Source organism: Rattus norvegicus, chromosome 14 (assembly GCF_021556685.1).
Source record: "Rattus norvegicus strain SHRSP/BbbUtx chromosome 14, alternate assembly SHRSP_T2T, whole genome shotgun sequence".
In the NCBI taxonomy this organism is placed as follows: Eukaryota; Metazoa; Chordata; class Mammalia; order Rodentia; family Muridae; genus Rattus; species Rattus norvegicus.
The window spans coordinates 76,795,957-76,814,991 of record NC_141547.1 but is presented as its reverse complement, the minus strand read 5'-3'; the positions used below and the strand labels follow the sequence as shown (position 1 = coordinate 76,814,991).

The 19,035-nt window shown below is 48.7% G+C and overlaps 1 protein-coding gene across 9 annotated transcripts in view; it reads right to left on the bottom strand.

Annotated features, from left to right (window-relative positions):
* Slc2a9 (solute carrier family 2 member 9) overlaps positions 1-19,035 on the bottom strand; it is a 133,756-nt gene that overhangs the window by 93,514 nt on the left and 21,207 nt on the right. For all 9 annotated transcript variants that reach the window (XR_015636784.1, XM_087584151.1, XM_087584157.1 and 6 more), the window contains 2 exons: positions 17,211-17,309; positions 3,717-3,877 (listed from right to left, as the gene is read on the bottom strand). Coding sequence is in view for 8 of the 9 variants with exons in the window: in XM_087584151.1 (XP_087440277.1) it covers positions 3,717-3,877; positions 17,211-17,309 (260 nt within the window). In the remaining variant the exon portion in view is untranslated. The remainder of the gene's footprint in view (positions 1-3,716; positions 3,878-17,210; positions 17,310-19,035) is intronic.

Here is a 19,035-nt window from a genome sequence, read left to right as displayed (position 1 = left end):
TTTCTAGAGGCAAGATTCAGATTCAATAACACATGTAATGAGGACAATTATAACACAGTTTAAAACACACACATGCATGCGTGCACGCGCACACACACACACACAGACACCCACCCCACATACTGTTCAAGCACTAATGACCCACATCAGGAAGCTTCCATTGTGATCATAGCACTCACATCTCACATGGCTGTGGGAAGCATGATGGCCGTTCTAGGATGAGCATCTTATGCCCAGCGTCTACCTCAATCTCGGTGGCAGCTTTCCCACATGCCACTATTTTATTTCCAGGCTACTGTGAGCCAGGCAGGCCTAGAGTTCATGTAACTCAAGGATAGTTCATGAGCCACCAGCATTAATGCCCAGAGCTGAAACTGATCCTGTGGCCGTATCTATGAACTGAACTCATACTGTCTTGTGTCAGGAGGGAAAGAGAGGTCTGTGGCTATGCAGAGGAGAGATGACTCCAAATGAAGGACTGGTTCCACCAGAATTCTCCATGATCTGAAATCTCTCAGTTGGAAACTCTGGAGGAGGAGGAAAACGTACCCCTGAGGCCTGCCTAAGCTGATGTGGCCCATCTCCTGAGACCGTTCCAGGCCATCCAAGCTTCCCTGTCTCCATTGCTCTAAACATACAGGATTTTGTGAGACTGTTGGGGTTGCAAGTAGCCAGTCCTGCCCCCACTGCTGGAGTTACTAGTATCCAATCCCAACGTGAGCAGAGACCCAAGAACACTGAACTTCTCTCCTAGTCACACCATGAAGCAAGCATCTTCTAATGGCACACCCAGGCTTCTGCTGCTGTTCCTCAGCCCCTCACCATGATCTGGGCTTCCTCTCCCTCCCTGAAAATCCGAGGAGATATCTCAATATTTGGTCAGTTTGGCCAGGATCTGTATTTCCAACCAGCCCTGCTCTCTGCAGCGTAGATGAGCCATTGAGCCTCATGGGTCATCAGATTCGTTACTTGTAAAGCAGAGCAAACGGCGGTGGATTTCTGAGGTAGCGGACCTGTGGTACATTGAGCCCCAGGCTGTAAAGGAGAGTGAAGACCGTGGTAGCCTTCTCTTCAGCTTAGCTCTTTTCCCTCCCAACAGCTATTTAAGCTGAACATCAATTTAGCCTTGGTTCCCAAAACTAAGGAAAAGAGGAGAAGGCGCTGGCCGGAGGCTCAGTGAGCAGCGCCTTCTCTCTGGTCTCAGCAGCATCACCTGGGGCTCCTTGATTGCTTAGAAGTTCAAGGTGTTCAAGATGTTTCCAAACACATGTTCCCTTTTCCTTTCTGCTTTACAGCTGCCAGGCTGCTGAAGGTCTTAAACTTATCATCAATCATCTCAGGTTCCGTGCAAGAAAAGCAAATCAGTTAGGAGATGAGGTGGCAAAGTCCAGAATTGGTGACTCGGAGCGTTTGCCCCCAATCCCAGAGCACCGTCCTCCATTCCACTGCTTGGGTACATAGCCTCCTTAAGAGACAGCCTTAAGGCAGGAGTGCGCAGCCAGGTACAAGGTGGGCAGACATCACGGTCCGCAGAGCCTTGGGGCAGGCATGACTGTGTCTAACTGGAGCAAGCAAGAGGGGTTTGGACAGGTCCAGCATAGGACAGAGGCTTAGCAATAGCACCCCAGAGGATGCTGGCCAGTGGTGCTATCTGAGTACTACCTCATTGTATGCCTAGGGCTCAGCAGCCACAGACCTGACAGTTCTGTTACAGCAGAAGCCCTACCCGACATCTGCTTGAAAAGATGGTGCTTCTCCCAGCGTGAGCTCAGCCATGTGTGAGCTGAGCCTACCTCTCTGGCCTCCCATGTCCATCCATAGACCCACTAGAGGAGAGCAGACAAAACAGGAGAGTGTGAGAAAGTCTGGAACATTGGGGGAACTCAAAAATCATGTCTCACTGCCCTAGGTGATGAATATGCTTTCCTAGTACTGAAAGCCCCACAGTTGCTGCTCTGGTCCTGGCCCTGGGGACAAGAAAAACCCTAGAGCTTCATCTTCCTCACTGGGTATCATATACTTTCATCGGCACCACATGGATGCTTCCAGCATGGCCTCCAGAGAACCTTGCTGCGACATCGGTATTCTAATGAGCTCTTTGTTGGGGACTTTAGGCAGGGTGGGAAGGGATGAGTGGGACCCTTCTTAAGTGTTTCTGTAACTCCAGGTCTGAGAGGTTTTCTGGGACTTGATGGAGCCTGTCTCCAGTTTGTGTGAATGCAAAATAGAGGCCTATGGAGCTACTCTGTATGGATGGCCAGGCGACCACAAACACACGCACGGTCTGTGTTCACTGAGATGCTTCTCATGCCATCCTCTCTCCACTCCTTCTCTCTGGTACCTGTCACGGTGCCTCAGTGGGAGCCATCATCCTGGGCTTGGAAAAAATGAGATGACTCGGCCAAGGTCATCATCTAGTAGTGGGAGACTCGTGCATGATTAAAGTTCAGACATGAAACTGGCCAAGACTGTCTTGTACACACACACACACTCACACACACACACACACACTCACACACACACACACTCACACACACTCATACACACACTCACACACTCTCTCTCACACACACACACACACACATACAAATACTTACATACTTACAGAGACAAATGGATACATAGATATAGACACGACACAGCAGTATGTATATTTTCATATTATGAACATTCTGTGAGATACACACACACACACACACACACACACACACACACCCCTCAGCAACCCCCAAGAGGCTGTTACTAGCAGAGAGGAGACAGAGAAGACAGGGGAGAGGGTCTGATACACCTGAGAGAAGGATTCATGTCATAAATAAGTTAGGCATAAGGCAAACAAAATGAAGTGGATCTGATTGGAGAGGGTTTGTTTGGCTGGGGGAACTTAAACTGGTGCATGTGTGTGTGTGCGCATGTGTGCATGTGGTGTGTGTGTGTATATGTGTGTGTTGTACATGGGTGCACTATTGTGTGAGTGCATTTGAAAGACAGAAGTCAACCTCAAGAGTTATTGTTCAGGTACCTTCCGTTGTTTTTTGAGAAGGGGTCTTCCTGCCTGGAACTTCACCACGTCTGCTACACTAGCTGGCTGGTGGGCTTCCAGGAGCCCTCCCATCTCGGCTTCCCAGCTCGGCCTCTTGTCTCACCTCCCTGGAGTTACAGGGATGTGCCACCGTGCCCAACTTTTTATGTGGATTCTTGGGAATTGAACTCAGTTCCTTATACTCACAAGGCAAGTGCTATTCTGACTGAGCCATCTCCCCAACTTAAAACTTGGAGCTTTTGATACTTAATTTACTGCAGCCTTATTGGTGATGGGAACAACCTGAAACTCTCCAAGCATCTATCAATCCTACAGTGGAAATCATCCTGAATAGCTGACTGTCTTACAAGGATGGTCACTCTGTCATTCTGTGGAGCAACCTGTAAGACTCTGTGTTTGGTGTGCTCCAGTTCTCCAGACCCAGACCCATTACTCTCCCTGTTCTACTCTGGCCTCTGGGATGGAAGCAACTAGGCATCTTGGTTACCTGCAGCAAACTAGAAGGCCTGGACACTGGCACCCTCGTTCTCCTCCCACCCCCTCGCCCTTCATGAGTGAAGTCTTTTCAATTAAACTGTGAGACCCTGATGCCTATGGGGACACTGACAATAATGCAGACTCCTTACAGCCATTATAGAAGGGACTCCCCCCAAATAGAAACAATGCCCCTACCTACCTTCCAAGAAACTTTCCAATCATCTTCACCATCAGTGTTCCCACCAGGCCACCAATCGCGAATATGGACACAGTTACAGACCAGAGCAGGGTCAGGGTATCCGGATCTATGGGCTGTCCATGCCTTCTGTACCAGGTTTCATTGTAAAAGGCCTTGATATACTGGAAACAAACAATGGGAGGAGTTACTTCCTTCTGCCCCGCCCACTGCTAGATGCAAAACACAAAAGGTCTTTAGGGGCACTCTTGGCATGCTTGGCACCATGAAGAACTCCTCCCTTTATCTCACTGGGTTCCTCTAGCACATCCTGTGTTGCAGGAAGGAAAACTGAGGCTTGAGGTGACAGCATTATTTGGTGAGTCACAACTGGGGAGTCAAACGGATCTGGCTCTAAGCTCTGACTTCACTGCACAGTGACATCAATTTTGAAATGTGTTAAACACTCACACTTCCAACAAAAGAGCCACCATGCAATAGAGCAAAGCTACATTTCAGGAGAGACAATTGGCATAAAAGAAAAATGTTCACTTGATTGAGTCAAAATTCAAGTTGCTTGTTCTTTAAGAGACACGATTGAAAAATGCCTAGTGTGGTGTCTGGCTCAGTGGGTAAAGGTGCTTTCCACCCAGCCTGAGGGTCTGGGTAAAAGGAGAGAAAGGGCCCCTCAAATCGTCTCTGGCCCCCCATACATGTACCATAGCATACCCACATACAAATAAATAAATATTGTAATTATAATTATTTTTAAATGAAGATAAGCCACAGAGTGAGTTAAAATATTTGTAATGTATATAGCTACAGAGGAAAAGTCTTCATGATACATAAAGAACTATAAAATATTAATTAGAAAACACATACAGGGGTATAAAAATGGCTCAGCAGCTAAGATCATTCTTCCAGTGGACCCAGGTTCAATACCCAGCACCCACATGGCAGCTCACAACCATCTGTAAATCCAATTCCAAAGGCTCTGACAGATTCTTCTGGACCCCTCAGGCAATGCATGCAGTGTTCACAGACACCATATACATATGCAAAACACCCATACACATAAAAATATTTCTAACGTAAAACAAATAGAACTTAAAATGATCAAGAGACTGTGAAGACCTAAAGCACATGCACACGTCCAATTAGCAATCAACAGACTCAATATCATTAGTCAAAGAGATGTGCATGAAGTCACAGTGAGATCTGTCTAGACACCCTCTCCATCCTCATCACTGCAGCTGTATTTGGGGCAGGGACTGGCTGTGTCTAACATGCAACAAAGACTGGGTTCATGACGCTCTGCTATCCAAGGATGTCTACTTCCCCAGATATTCATGGTCATACATTGCTACTAGCATGGGTTCACAAATCTCAGCATGGCTAGCCTAAGTCATAACAGGAGAAGCTTGGGTTTGACCTTCACAGACCTGAGCTCCATGCTTGTAATTTAAGCAGTGTCTTCGCTCACAGGATGGAAATGATGACTCTGACCTCTAGGGGCTGACCTGAGGGACTGGTGTCCAGGACAGGAGTGGAGCTCACACAATTGTCACCTAGATAAAGATGCTTTCATGCTCAGCTCAGCAGGTCTACTTTCTAGAAAATCCCATTGCACGACTCTTCTACAGGCTGGGGATCTACCTATTCAAATGTCCACGGTGACATTGCTCCTAATAATTAGCCCAAACAAGAAACAACCTAGAGGCTCATTGGTAGAACAGGTAAGCAAACTGCAGAACAATCATAATGGAAAACACTACAGTCGCAAACATGAACAAACTGTAGCCCCATGCACACAGAGACCGCAGCAATTATAAACAGGGCTGGGACCAGTGGCGAAGCTTGCAAAAGAAATGAGTGTGTCGAAATTCTCAGGCACCATTTCCGCCACTAGATAGACAGGACCGCAACGCAGCGGGAAGGCTGTGCTTGCTTCTGACCTTGGTCCCTATAGCACGTCTACACTGATACATAAGGTTCGACTCTCTCAAGAGGAGTGTAGCCAGCGCCTACTCTGGAGAGTGTCTCAGTCCCTTGCTGGCAGCAGTGCATTACTGGGAGAGAACTAACAGGTGTGGGCTTGAAAACAAGCAGTGCCTTGCCCTCTGAGCTGCGTTGCATCTGGGAGCAATGGTGGGGCACGGGAAGGTGTGTGGTGACTAACTGCCAAGTGAGACTTTGGGAGTCTGCAGAGATCTGTTGCTTTCGTTTTGGAAAACCACAGAGCAAAAGCCTCTGCAGAAAGCTCTAGAAACTAGAAGATCTCCACACAGCCTGTGTCCCGCTATGATGACACACAGCTAGGTTTCCTGGACAGCTTTTCAAAGTCCTGCCAGGGATCCTTAATTTGTCTTCCTTCTGGGAAGCCAGCGATGGCCCAGAGACAGTCTGTGGTCATTGGAGCCAGGTGATGAGAGGCTTCTAATCTATCACGGGAACACTCATTGGATTTGAGATTTGCAGACTGCTCTCTGTCAAGGTAACCTGCCGTGTGTGAAACACAGCAGGTAGCTGGGCATGCTTGCCTTAATTTGGGTTTCTGCTTTGTGTCAGACAGCCATTTGAAATGACAATGATAAAAAAACAAAAACAAAAACAAAACAAACAAACACAACTATGGAACAGGCGCCAAGTGAAGATTTGGAGACAGCCATAAAGAACCTGCCCAAGCTCACAGCATTGGTGTGTGCCGTCTTCAGGAATGAAGCCCAGGCTCAGACACATTTTTTTCAATGATTTATTTTAATTTTTATGCACATCAGTATTTTGCCTGCATATATGTCTGTGTGAAGGTGTCAGATCCCCTGGAATGTGTGTCTGTGTAATGGACTCCAGTCCCCTGAGACTGGAGGGGCAGTTGCAAGCTGCCATGTGGGTGCTAGGAATTGAACCCGGGTCCTCTGGAAAAACATCTGGAGTTCTTAACCCCTGAGCCATCTCTCAGTCCTGAGACACAAATCTTAGCCACTACTTGATTCCAACTCTTTTTACAAGTTAATTTTTTTTTAATTTTTGAAAATTCATGGGGAACAAAATACTCACAGGAGGAAATATGGAGACAGCGTGTGGAGCAAAGACTGAAGGAAAGGCCACCCAGGGATCCTTCCCATATACAGACACCAACCCTAGACACTACAGCAGATGTCATGAAGTGCTTGCTGGGAGGAGCCAGATATAGCTGTCTCCTAAGAGGCTCTGCCAGAGCCTGAAGAATTCAGAAGTGGATACTCGCAGCCAACCATTGGACTGAGAATGGGGACCCCATTGGAGAGTTAGAGAAAGGATTGAAGGAGCTGAAGGGGGTTGCAACCCCATAAGAACAACAATACCAACCAACCAAACCCTCCAGAGCTCCCAGGGACTAAACCACCAACCAAAGAATACACATGGAGCAACCCATGGCTCCAGCCACATATGTAGCAGAGGATGGCCTTGTCAGCATCAATGGGAGGAGAGGCCCTTGGTCCTGTGAAGGTTCAATGCCCCAGTGTAGGGGAATCCTAGGGCAGGGAGGTAGATGGGTGGGTGGGTAGGGGAGCACCCTCATAGAAGCGGGGGGGGGGGGGGGGGGGGGCGATGGGATAGGGGATTTCCAGAGGGAAACCAGGAAAGGGGATGACGATTGAAATGTAAATAAAAAATATCCAATAAAAGAAAATAAAAATATAAAATTCATTCATTTATTTATTTATACAATGACTTGCTCATATACGCTGCCTTTTTCTGCCCAGTGTCTATCCACTTCAATCTCCCTCCAACTTCCTCCTGGGGCCCCCACCTCACCACCCTCTCAGCCTCATCCCTTGTTTTTCCAACTCTTTTTAAAATCTTAGGGTTTTATTTTGGTTTGGTTTTGTTGCTTTGTTTTGTTTTACTTTGTTTTGGCTTGGTTTGGAGTTTTCAAGACAGGGTTTCTCCGTATAGTCCTAGCGGTGTTGGAACTCACACTGTAGCCTAGGCTGGACCTTGAACTCAGAGATCTGCCTGCCTCTGCCTCCTAAGTACAGGGATTAAAGGCATCCACCACCACCACCTGCCTAGAAATTTAGCTTTAGAGATTTTTTTTTTGTTAATGTGTATGAGTGTTTTTCCTGCATGCGTGTCTGTGTACCATTGGCATGGGATGCCCACAGAGGCACAAAGATGGCATGGCAACTCCTGGGACTGGAGTTACAGAGTGGCGAGCCATCACATGAGTAACGGGCTTCTCTGCAACTGTAACAAGTGCTCTTAACTCTCCAGACATCTCTCCAAACCCTCCAACTATTTTTATGTGCATATGGAGCACACAGATGGGTAAAATCCAGAATTCAGCTTTGGGTGTCATCTCTCAGTAGCCTTATTCTTTGTTTGAGACAAGGTCTTTTACCCGGGTCTAGAATTTGCTGACTTGCTTAGGGGACCTGTCAGTGAATGCCAGCATGCTGGCTGGCTGGTGAGCAGGAGGCGTTTGTGTCCCCATTTGAAATTACCACAGAGCTTGCTAGACCTCACTGTGATGGAGTCCGTGTTACCTTCTGTGCCTCTCAAAGCCATGCAACTCCAATCCTTGCCCTTGGGCAGGGTTATAAGAGCGCTCATCCACCAGAGAGTGTGAGCCGAAATGACTTTGTGAGCATGTACCTTTATACATGACACTGTGCTCCCTACCTGTCCCTGTCAGCTGGCCATTACCCAAGATGCAGCAGAGGGGCTCAAGAGCAACTGAGAATGGTGGAGCCGCAGGCTTCATGGAGCGGAATCCCATACTGCTTGTCTTTGACAGGAACGAGAGTTTTTAAAACGAGTGGCCATGGTGTCGAGCCACTGTGATGCTGAACTTATTGTTACAGCAGATGAGTTTCAAAGGACAAAGCCATGGCACTACTACTCACAGTGACTCGAGGCTTCAAGGGGGCAGGATTTATGCCATATCATGAGGGCGAGCAGCCTTGGACATATAGACCTTTACCTAATGCTTCCTTCTCATGCTTTAGGGGAAACTGTCAGCTTCCATTTGAAGAAAACATTCTGCGACCCAAGATGGTCTTCAGGACACTTGTGGTGGTGAGATTCTGGGCCAACTCTGCACCACCCTCATCCTGCATCGAATGTGTTACTATTTCACTGGCTCTACATCCCAAAGGTCGACCCCATGTCTTTTCCTCTGTCTCTGTCATCTGCTTCCTTACCTAGGGAATCAGATCTCCATCTGCCTTCTGATGCTAAAGCTCTGGTCTTTCTACCTCCAGAGACCTTGAAAGCCAATGAAGACAAGTCTATCATGACGACAAGAAAAGCTGTGACTATAGAATCCAACCATATGACAGAGACCTGGGAAGTCAAAAGGCAAGTAGACCTGGTTCAAGCTGGACTGTGGACAAAGGAAGCACAAGGTGCATAAGCTGGAGATCATGTATGGATATAAACAAGTTGCACGTGGCCTGGTTGTCCTGAATGGTGGCCCAGCTCAGGAGCAAGGCTATAGAGCAAGTCAGGGGCTGGCTATGACTGGCTTTACCTATTGCTACAATTGTGCAGTTAGTCCTGTAGCTCCTAGAGGGTTTGTGTGTGGATCGACAGCTGTGATTTGTTGTTTGGGGTGTTCACAGTAGGTATAGCTTGAAGGTTCATTCAGCATTAAGAGAGGATGAAGGTGGGGTGGTGAGGAAGCATCTGCATTTGGTACAAGATGATGAGCTGACAGAACCTCATAAGGAGTTCTGACTAGAGTTTAAACTGCAAAGAAATTCCCTAAGAGGCAGCAGGTAAAGGGAAAGACACTGAGTGGAGAGTTGACCACCTTGAGTCCAAGACTTGCTTGTACCTTTGAGTTCTTTTTGTGATTTTTGCCATGGCCTGATGCAACAGAAGTTTCATGTCTCTGGACAGTATTACTAGGGCCAAGGACTATGTTCTATTTGCATCTTTGCCACCAATCTGCTGGGTGACTGAACGGGTTACTTAACCTCTCTGAACTTTAGGTCCTGCAACTCATGTCATTGCCCATTTCAAAGATTTACTGTGAAGATTTAAAGGGAGAAAATAAAAGACCCTGAGTCCTTAGAGTCCCGCCATAGAATCCAGGCAGAGGGAGCTGGTGGTGGAGGAATCAATATTATATTTGTAGGTCTGTAAAATAAGAGAGGTCTACACATATTTGCTTCTGAGGTATGAGAATCTATAAATAATTCACCACTACCTCCCAGCCTAAGAACCCAAGGGCCATACTTTGGCAATAAATTGAACTCTACAATTCTCCTCCAAAGGATGGCAGGAAATGCCAGGCAATGCACACACATTACCTTGCAGCTTGGTTTGTAATAGTAACACTGCTAGGTTCATCAAGACCCTGACATGCATTCATCTGCAGTGACACTCGGGGGTACCATAAATATGCACAGAAATAGAGTACTCTGTGGGTGGTCCAGAGGACTCAAGTGTGGCCTAACAGAGCCTGACGCACCTGAGGGGCTTGTAAAGAGTCAGTACCCACAATGCTCTTGGCAAGGCTCCTTGTCATAAGCTCAACAGGGCCACCTCATGTCACCTGGTTCCCCACAGCAAAGTGGCATGTTGTTCACAATGTCTCAATGTCTCAATGGCATCCCCTGCCCTTTGTAAACAGAAATAGTTTCTAGATTCGTCTGGTTTCTTCACACCAACACTGTTTCTTCCTCCATGTTTCTCCACCTGTCATCTGCCTTTGTCAGCTGTCCTGGTTTGCTAATTATAGTGGCCACAGTCCCCATCCTACTGAGCAAGGGCTCCCTCAGTGCATAATGACACTGTGGTCTTTATTTACTTCTGTCAGTCATTGGCCTTACCAGTTCTGCTCAAAACCAAACCACACCCAGCGGAGACCCAATGCTCCCAATTTAAAAAACACAGCAGCTTCTTAGAGACAAATTAGAAGTGACAGCCCTGAGTTAGAGATGTGCAGTACACTGTGAAAAACCCCATGAGGGAGACTTACCAGTGCGTGGAAGGATGCTCATTACATAAATAAGACACTGGTGGAGGAGGTGGAGGGGTGGGGAGTGCACAGAGGGAAGGAGAGCCACAAGAAATAGCCTATGTGCTGACATGTTGAAAAGCAGGTTTACATGGAGACTTCCCAGGGGCCTCTGGGAAGAACCCAGGCTTTGACTGTTGGGATGATCGAGCAGGCTGTCCCAGGCAGCTGCTTGACCCCATTTCATTAGCACCATGAGGTTATTACCCTGGCATGATCTATAGACAAACAGGAGACGTGGTCTCGACTCATGGAAACGATTCATGCTGGCTCTTTTCCTGAGCCCGTTGCTTTTACAATGGCCAAACAAGATGAGGTGAAAGCAAGAAAGAGGCTGGGAAGTGGAGCAATGGGGAGGAGAGCCTTGGGTTTGGACGTGCCCCATTCCATGAGCCTTCCAGCTGTTTCTGGTACAGTGTCTCACAAAACCAAGCACCCACAGCTAATCGAGCATCTCTGCTTACACTCGCCTTTCTCTGGACTGCATCCTTCTTGGTGGCTCTTCTTGGAAGCTCCCACAGAGGTCATTCTGCTCAGTTCTCTTCTTGGCTCAGTGTAGTGTAGGACAAAAGGGGCTTTGGCAGGTGCCCTGCTGACAATGTCACTCTACCCTGGAACAGCCCTTCCTGCCCAATGACAAAATACTCATTTCAGTCCCCCCTCCCCCCAGAGAGCTGTGTGTGGAGCTCAGACACACACAGTTGCAAGGTCTCCATCCAGCCCTCCCTGGCCTCTCTGAGGAGTCCAGGCATGGGGAGACCACATGAACCAAGGCCTATCTCCCCCTGCCCTCCTGCTCATCAGACTTTTCCAGCAGTACTACCAATGCCAGCCCCCAAAGAGCTACATTCTCCTTAAGGTCAATGCTTAACCAGTATGAATCTGAGGCCGTTTGCCCTGTGCCAGATCAGCACCTTCAGCCTCTCTGCATGGCTGCCTGAGAGTCTAAAAGTGTTCAAAGACATCCGGTTAGCATATAAATTAGTCTCAGATTCTGCAGCCTTCGACCAGGATATCCAAATGCTTTTGACAGACATGTAGTTAGGCCGATGGATAGATGATTCACAAAGACAGATGATAGATGTGGTTACTGGAAACAAACAAACAAAAAGACACAGGCCTGGGCAATCACCAAAAATCTGGCAAGAGGGCAAAATCCTGGGAAAGGGACATCGCAATAAATCTTCAGTCCAAACTGAGTGCATGCCTTTAATCCCAGCACTTGGGAGGCAGAGGCAGGCAGATCTCTGAGTTAGAGGCCAGCCTGGTCTACAAAGAGAGTTCCAAGATAACCAGGGCTGCACAGAGAAATTCTGTCTCAACAAAACAAAACATGACTTCAGTCCATGTTGGACATTACACAGTTTAGACTATGAACTAACCATTCAGTCATCTAGTCTTCTGCCAGAGACTAATACACCATGCACCTTTACACTGACTTAGACTCTCAATTAGCCAATAATTTCTGGCCCACTACTTGTTTTTGTAAATAAAGTTTTATTGGCACACAGTCTTACTTATTTGTTTACATATTGTCCCTAGTGACTTTCTCGCCATAAAGGCAAAGTTGAAGAGTTGCAAAAATAATTATATGGCCTTGCTAACCCATATATGTGGACATTTACAAAAAATGCGTGTTAATCCCTATAGCATGTCACCCTAGGAGAACAGAAAGATGGGTCACTAGGTAACTAGACCTGGCTCTGAGTGTCATCTGTGAACACAACAGAGTCAATGTCTGAATTCTTTCACAGGGAAAACTCACACTTGATAGTAATTTCACTGGGAGAGAGAGGTCTAGGAAACATGTTTTACAACCACCAAAATTACCTTGCAAGATGTAAAACAAAAGAAGAGAATGTCTTTTAGAAGCCTTATATTTATCTTTTTATCTGACCAGAACACATTTTCTGTAAATGCTTGCTTTGTGTTGGGTCTAGTTCTAGTTGGAGGCATGGCAGAAGCAGTAAGATCAGAGAATCCGTGTCTTTGTGGAGCTTAAATTTTAAAACAGGAAGAAAGACCAGAAGCAAGGGTATACTTATTATCTTGGGTGGTTTCAAATACTACAAGTACTACAAGGGGAAATAATTTGAGTGAAGAACTAGAGAGGTTTAGAGGGATGCTGTCCCCTATGAGCAGGTCAGGGAAGGTGTTGCTGAGGAAGACACAGTTGAGAAGCAACAGCAGGTAATCATGGTGATAGCGCAGGCTACTTGAAAAAGAGCCTTTGAGCCCCAAACAACAGAAACTGCAAAGGCCCTGTGGTTCCAGCAAGTGCCATGTCTGAAGGACAGCACCAAGGGTCAAATGGATGAAGAAGCATAAAGGGAACACCTTGTGTTGAGAACAGTGCTTGGTAGGAACCGGACTCCTCAGCTGAGTGGTCGCACACATCTATGTGGAGTCTATGTGTGGTGTACAGGCTGCTGGGCTTTGGTGCACCTAAATCCATCAAACATCCCTTTGGTCTTTGACTGGAGGAGAAACTGTTGGGATCAGGGTGGAAACAGAGTAGCTGGTTAGAAAATGGTTCCAGGGGCCGGGCTACAGACAGAACTGGGGAAGGCATTGTTGGCAGCCATCATGGTCATCAATTATGTCCCACTGAAGCCTTCCATGCCTCACACAGTAGGTTCAATGGCTAATGGCAGTGACAAGGTCCTGCAGGGTCATGTACAGTCTAATGTGTCACACTGCTCTCCCGGGCCTGTGGGATCCCTCAGAGGTAGAGCATCAAGTGGCTCTCACACGCCCTGCTCTGCTCACACCACCTACCATGAAGTGACCTCAGACCCTCTGTGGACACATGAAGTCATATGGGTGCTCTCTCCAAAGGAGCACACAGTCAGATTCTGGGAATCCCTGAAAGCAGGGTGGATGTGTTTGTTTAGGGTAATGGCATTGGGGGAGAGTTTAGAAAGATGGCCACCCCCCTGGAACCTAGACGTTTTAGCCTCCCCCAACTTCAGTTTCTTCTATCAAATGAGGTTTGCTGAGGCTCCTGAAGATGGAGTATGAAGGGACAGAAAGGACAGTCCCTCACATTGGGCAGCTCAAGGGTGTGTGTTTGTGTGTGTGTGTGTGTGTGTGTGTGTGTGTGTGTGTGTGTGTGTGTGTGTGAGAGAGAGAGAGAGAGAGACAGAGAGACAGAGAGACAGAGAGACAGAGAGACACAGACAGAGACAGACAGAGACAGACAGAGACCGAGACAGAGAGAGATTATAGTCATTGTCTGCATTCCAGGCTTCCAAAAATTAAAAAATGAAATAAAATAAAACAAAGAAGTTTTAAAAACCTCTTAAGGTTGAGTCTGGATGACAGTCGTGGCCAGGGTCAGCTAGTATGTGGACTGGTCAAGCAGCAAGACACTGACTACCCCTTGGTAAGCAATTGAAGCATGGATTCCCTCTCAGCCTTGTCACCTGGACTACAAGCCCCTGACCCATCACTGAAGCTGGTGACAAGGGATCAGGAGTCAGTGCAGAGCTTGAGATCGCTGTCCACCCTGAGTGGTGGACAACTCAACTCTTCTCTCACAGCACCCCCTGGTGGCCACATCTGTCATTCTCTCTGAACATCTTTGCCCTAGTCGTTCTTTCCCTGGACTGCCTTTGCCTTCACAAGATCCCTGTGCCTCAGCCTCCTGCCATGGTCCTATCTGCACAAGGCTCCCTCCCTTGGAGAGTCAGCTGTGTTCCCAGACCCTTTGATGGCCTCAGTGCCCCTCTACTGCTACCACAGGGCAAAACAGGATACCAGGGGCCTTGGGACCTGAGCGGGGTGTCTCCACTATGTTTCCATCTCCCAGCTAGTTCAGGTGAGGTCTCACTCTGATCCACTGACGCTAATCCACAGAGAAGCTGGGAGTCCCACTACAAGCCTGCTGTTTCCAGCACTGGGGAGGTCTGACCTGGAAAGACATCCTGAATGAGCTTGGCCCTCAGTCTAGCTCCTCTTTGGGGCTCACAACTTGGTCAGTGTATGCCTTCCACAGATGGCCCAGCTCTCAGCTCTACTTCCCCATCTCTACCACCCTAACTATACCCCAACAGTGAGCCTAGTCTCCTCAGAACTCCCTAAATAGACTGGATCCTTCCACAAACCTAAGCTCATGGCTGCATTCAAGCCACCTCTCCTGCCTTGGAATGTCTCATGGGTCTGTTGCTGCTCCTGGTGTTGGGGACCTCCAAGACCTGGCAATGGGTCTATTCATCTTTTTACCCTGGCATCTGGGCACACAATGGTGCTAAGGTAAAAGTCCCATAAAGCAACACAAGTTATTTGACAAACACAAACATCGGGCCTTTGGGCAGAACAAGAAAATGGGTTGTGTGAACCAAGAAGCTTCCTGGTAGAAATGTGGGGGTGCTGCTCTGAGTAACAATGAAAGTAGCATTCATATCTCTGGTGGATCGTGCTTTAACAGCGCACTGTTCCTTCCAATGGGGTCAAGGACAGAGTGTAGGTGGCAGCGAGTCCCAGGCTGTAGCATACTCAAAGTTTGCCTTGGGGTAGCTGTAAGGGTGGAAGAATAGCTACTCCTGTGTTATGGACTCTCAGCGTCTCCTTCCGTGCTCACCCCCCGTCCCTCCCCGGCCATGCCAAGTGCCCCAGGCTTTAAGAACCTGGCACTGGCAGCCAGTGACTGGGTTCAAAAGGTCATAGGCTGGATTCAGACAGACCTAGGTCTGGACCTCAGCACTGCCTTTTCCAAGCTGACCCTGAGCAAGTTGCTGTTTCATTGTGATGGAATGAAGGGAAGTAACATCAATGGATTAAATTCCGTTCCTCCATCACCAAATTCCCATCTTGAAGTCTCAACCCCCTGCATCTCCCCTCCTGAAGCTGCTGTATCTCCCTAGTGCAAGGTCGCACTCCTCAGTTGCAGATCTGAGCCAGGTTTCTCTTCCTTGCTGTCTTTTCTGTTTTCAGTTTGTGTGGGGTTTCTTGGGTCTCACTGTTTGTTTTCTCAGTGTTGGGGGCTGAACCTAGGGCCTCACCTGTGTTGGGCAAGTAAGCGTTCGATCACCAAGCCTTGATCCCAGCCTCCTCTGCTTTCTACCTCTTCTCCCAACCCACCTCCTCATTCCCCTTGGGGTCTGACAAGTCACAAAAGCCTTCACTATTACCAGAATATTGACATCCCTGTGTAGGCCTTGTGTGTTTTGGTTCTCCAGCTTCTGCCTCTGCCTCTGCCTCTGCCCCTGCCCTTGCCCCTGCCCCTGCCCCTGCCCCTGCTTCTGCCCCTGCCCTTGCCTCTGCCCCTGCCCTTGCCCCTGCCCCTGCCCTTGCCCCTGCCCCTGGCCCTGCCCCTGCTTCTGCCTTTCCCTCTGCCCCTGCCTCTCCCTCTGCCTCTCCCTCATCGGAAATGCTTCCACCCATACAGGACCCAGCTCAAGGGTCACCTCCTCCCGATTGTCTTCCTGATTCCCAGCATCCTGCGTGTGATGAGGACTCAGTATATATTTGTTGAATGAATGACTGCTCTTTCCTGTGGTTCATGGGTCACACTACTCCAGGTTCTAATCTCACATAGATCTGAGTTTCACAAAGGCCCCACCCTCTTGGGCGAATGCCCTGATGAACCTTCCAGATGAGCCAAGAGTCCATATCCCAAGTTGTTTTTCTCAGAGATGAATTCAGGTAAGTCAGAGTCTCATCTTGAAATGACAGAGTCAAAAGACCCAGGGAGCTGCAGACAGCTGGAAGTTATTTTCTCCAGCAGCCTTTGGGATCAGAACCGAGTTTTGAGATAACTTGGACAGCTTCTCAAATGTCAGGAGTAACTCAAGTTTTACAACCAGATTTGCCTTGGCGCTGATGGAGCCTGCATCCCTGGGTTACCCGTATCCTTTTGGAGACCCACCAATCTTGGCTCCCCTACATTTGACACAGAAGAATGACGGCACTCAAAGCAATGCCCAAAAAGGTACCAGAGACACCAACAGCCTGGCTTCTATTGGCTCAGGCTGCCCCCAACATGCCTGCCCAGTACTCCAACCAGCTGAAGCTCGCAGCCTTTTCTCAGGTTTCTCTAATTTGGCAGCCTCCCGGGCCCCACCCTCCCTCCACCTGCAAGCCTACAGTCAGCATCAGCCTCTGCCCCCCCCCCCATTCTGCCAGGAGCTGGCAAAAAAACCCTGGCCTCTGGCAGACCTTCTCCTGCTACCAGCAGAGAGCCTGGAATTGATCTCAGGCTGAAACAGGAACCAAGGGTGAGTCATAGAAGGTGGCTCTGAATGTGGATAAAATTTAAATTAAAAAGGACAAGTCAAAACATAGGAGTCTGTGTGCTCCAAGCTCCTAAAATCCTTGCAAGCACAGCACGGTCTGTACTGAAGGATATCTCAGTTCTGTGACAACACACACACACACACACACACACACACACACACACACACACACACACACACACATATACACACACATTTCTACTGTCACTGTTTTTGCTGGTCACCCCATGTGGGCGCAGCGCCCTCTGGCGGGCATACAGCGCGGACACTCACCGGCGTGGGCGCGTTCACCACGGAGAGGTTGTACCCATAGAGGAAGGAGGACCCGAAGGCTCCCACAAGCGCGGCCACGATGAGCGAGCAGGACCAGTTCTGGGAAGGGAGAAGAAGGAGTCAGAATGGGATGCCTCTGAACTGGAAGGCAGTCCAGAGGGAAATTCAGGCGGGAAAAGAAGCAGATGGGTGTAAGGTGGATGCGGCGAGGCAGAGTTCCCGCCCTGAAGCCCCACGGTGCAGCTCTCTTCCTGCAAGGCAGTCTGAGGGGCTCCACCCCCTACTCCCTTAGCAGGTCTTTGCTGGAGGTGGCCGCTGTCTGATCTAGTAGGAGCAAAAAGTTCTAGCAGCAGGGTTCTAAGTGCTTTCTTTGTTCTTCCCTGAATCCCTTGTCAGTCCAGTTCCATCCAGTGTCACAGAGGAGGTGTGCAGAGCTGTCCCTGGTGCTGCCTGAGGAGCAGTTTGGAGCTGAGCTGGTGCCCATTGCAGGACAAGTCTCCCTACCAGCACAGCTGAGGCTTCGCCTTGGTCGGAGATGGCGGATAGCCACACAGCTGCACGCTCGTGTGCATGTGCAGAGAGAGACGCAGGCAGGGCTCATGCTGAGAATATGAGCTCTGCATTCAGGTACTCCTGTCCCAGCCTTATCCAAGATGAGCACAGGCTGGACCTGGCCATGCTCACGTACACCTGGGACTTAGGTGAAGGAAGGCTGACCAGCTGGTGCCAGCTAGGGAACTGGAGAGCTGCCACAGGCCTGGGGTCTGGTGGAAGGAACCAGGGACTCTTGCAGCCACCACGTAACATATTTGTGTGCATGGGCATGTGTAGGTGTTAGGTTCTGTGTGCCCCACCCCCTACCCCTGTGCTAAGACAATGTCAGGTTTAGGGAACAAGATCAGGCACATTTTAGTTTGGGAAATTGCAGTGGCCCCTAACAACAACTGTATGCTCTGCCCTTAGTCTTGTCTTGCTAGACTCTAGCACCATAGAGTAGTGGGCATCTGAGCAGAGACTAGAAGTTTCTGGGGTTCAACTTGTCCATCTGTAAAATGGGCTTTTAATAACAGTACTGCTGCCTAAATATCATTGGGCTGCTAGACACAGCCAGTTCGAAAGAAAAGAAAGCAAGCAAGGAAGGAAGGAAGGAAGGAAGGAAGGAAGGAAGGAAGGAAGGAAAGAAGGAAGGAAAAAAGGAGGAGAGAGAGGGGAGAGGGAGAGAGAGATCCTCTTTTACTTCCTCTCTTTACTTCCCTCTGGTTCACCCTCTGGCAAGACAGACAATCTTAGCTCTCCCCACCCAAAGTCCTAGAGGCTCTCTCATTACCCGAGACCCATTGTCAAAGCCCCTACCTCTGAAAAGCCTCCCGAAAGCCACCCATGTGCCTCCCCTCATCTCTCATATTTATCTCTGATTCAACTCTGGATCCTAACCCTGTAGCTTCCACAGTATAAGCTTTGGCCAGTCACATGGCCACTCCTTGGCCAGCTTCCTCATCTTCACAATGGGAATCTACATCGTAAGGGGATTGCACAAGAAGAAGAGAGCCTGGCACTGGCACATGTCCTGTGTCAGGTTCCGGAGGGTGGGGCTTATCCTGAGGGCTGGGGCTATGCTGCGTGTCTCCTGAGTCTGGTGCCAAGCCTGCTGCTGAGGCAGCCCTGGGTAGGTGCTGGTGGCATGGTGGAAGATGAGGTGGGGTCGTCACTTCAGGAATAGGCATTGCCAAATGAAACAGCTCCGAAAGCACTAGTGGGAGTTTGAGTCGAACAGGATTCACTGAACAGATCTCTCTTAAAAAGTACTCCATCTCCATCATCTTTT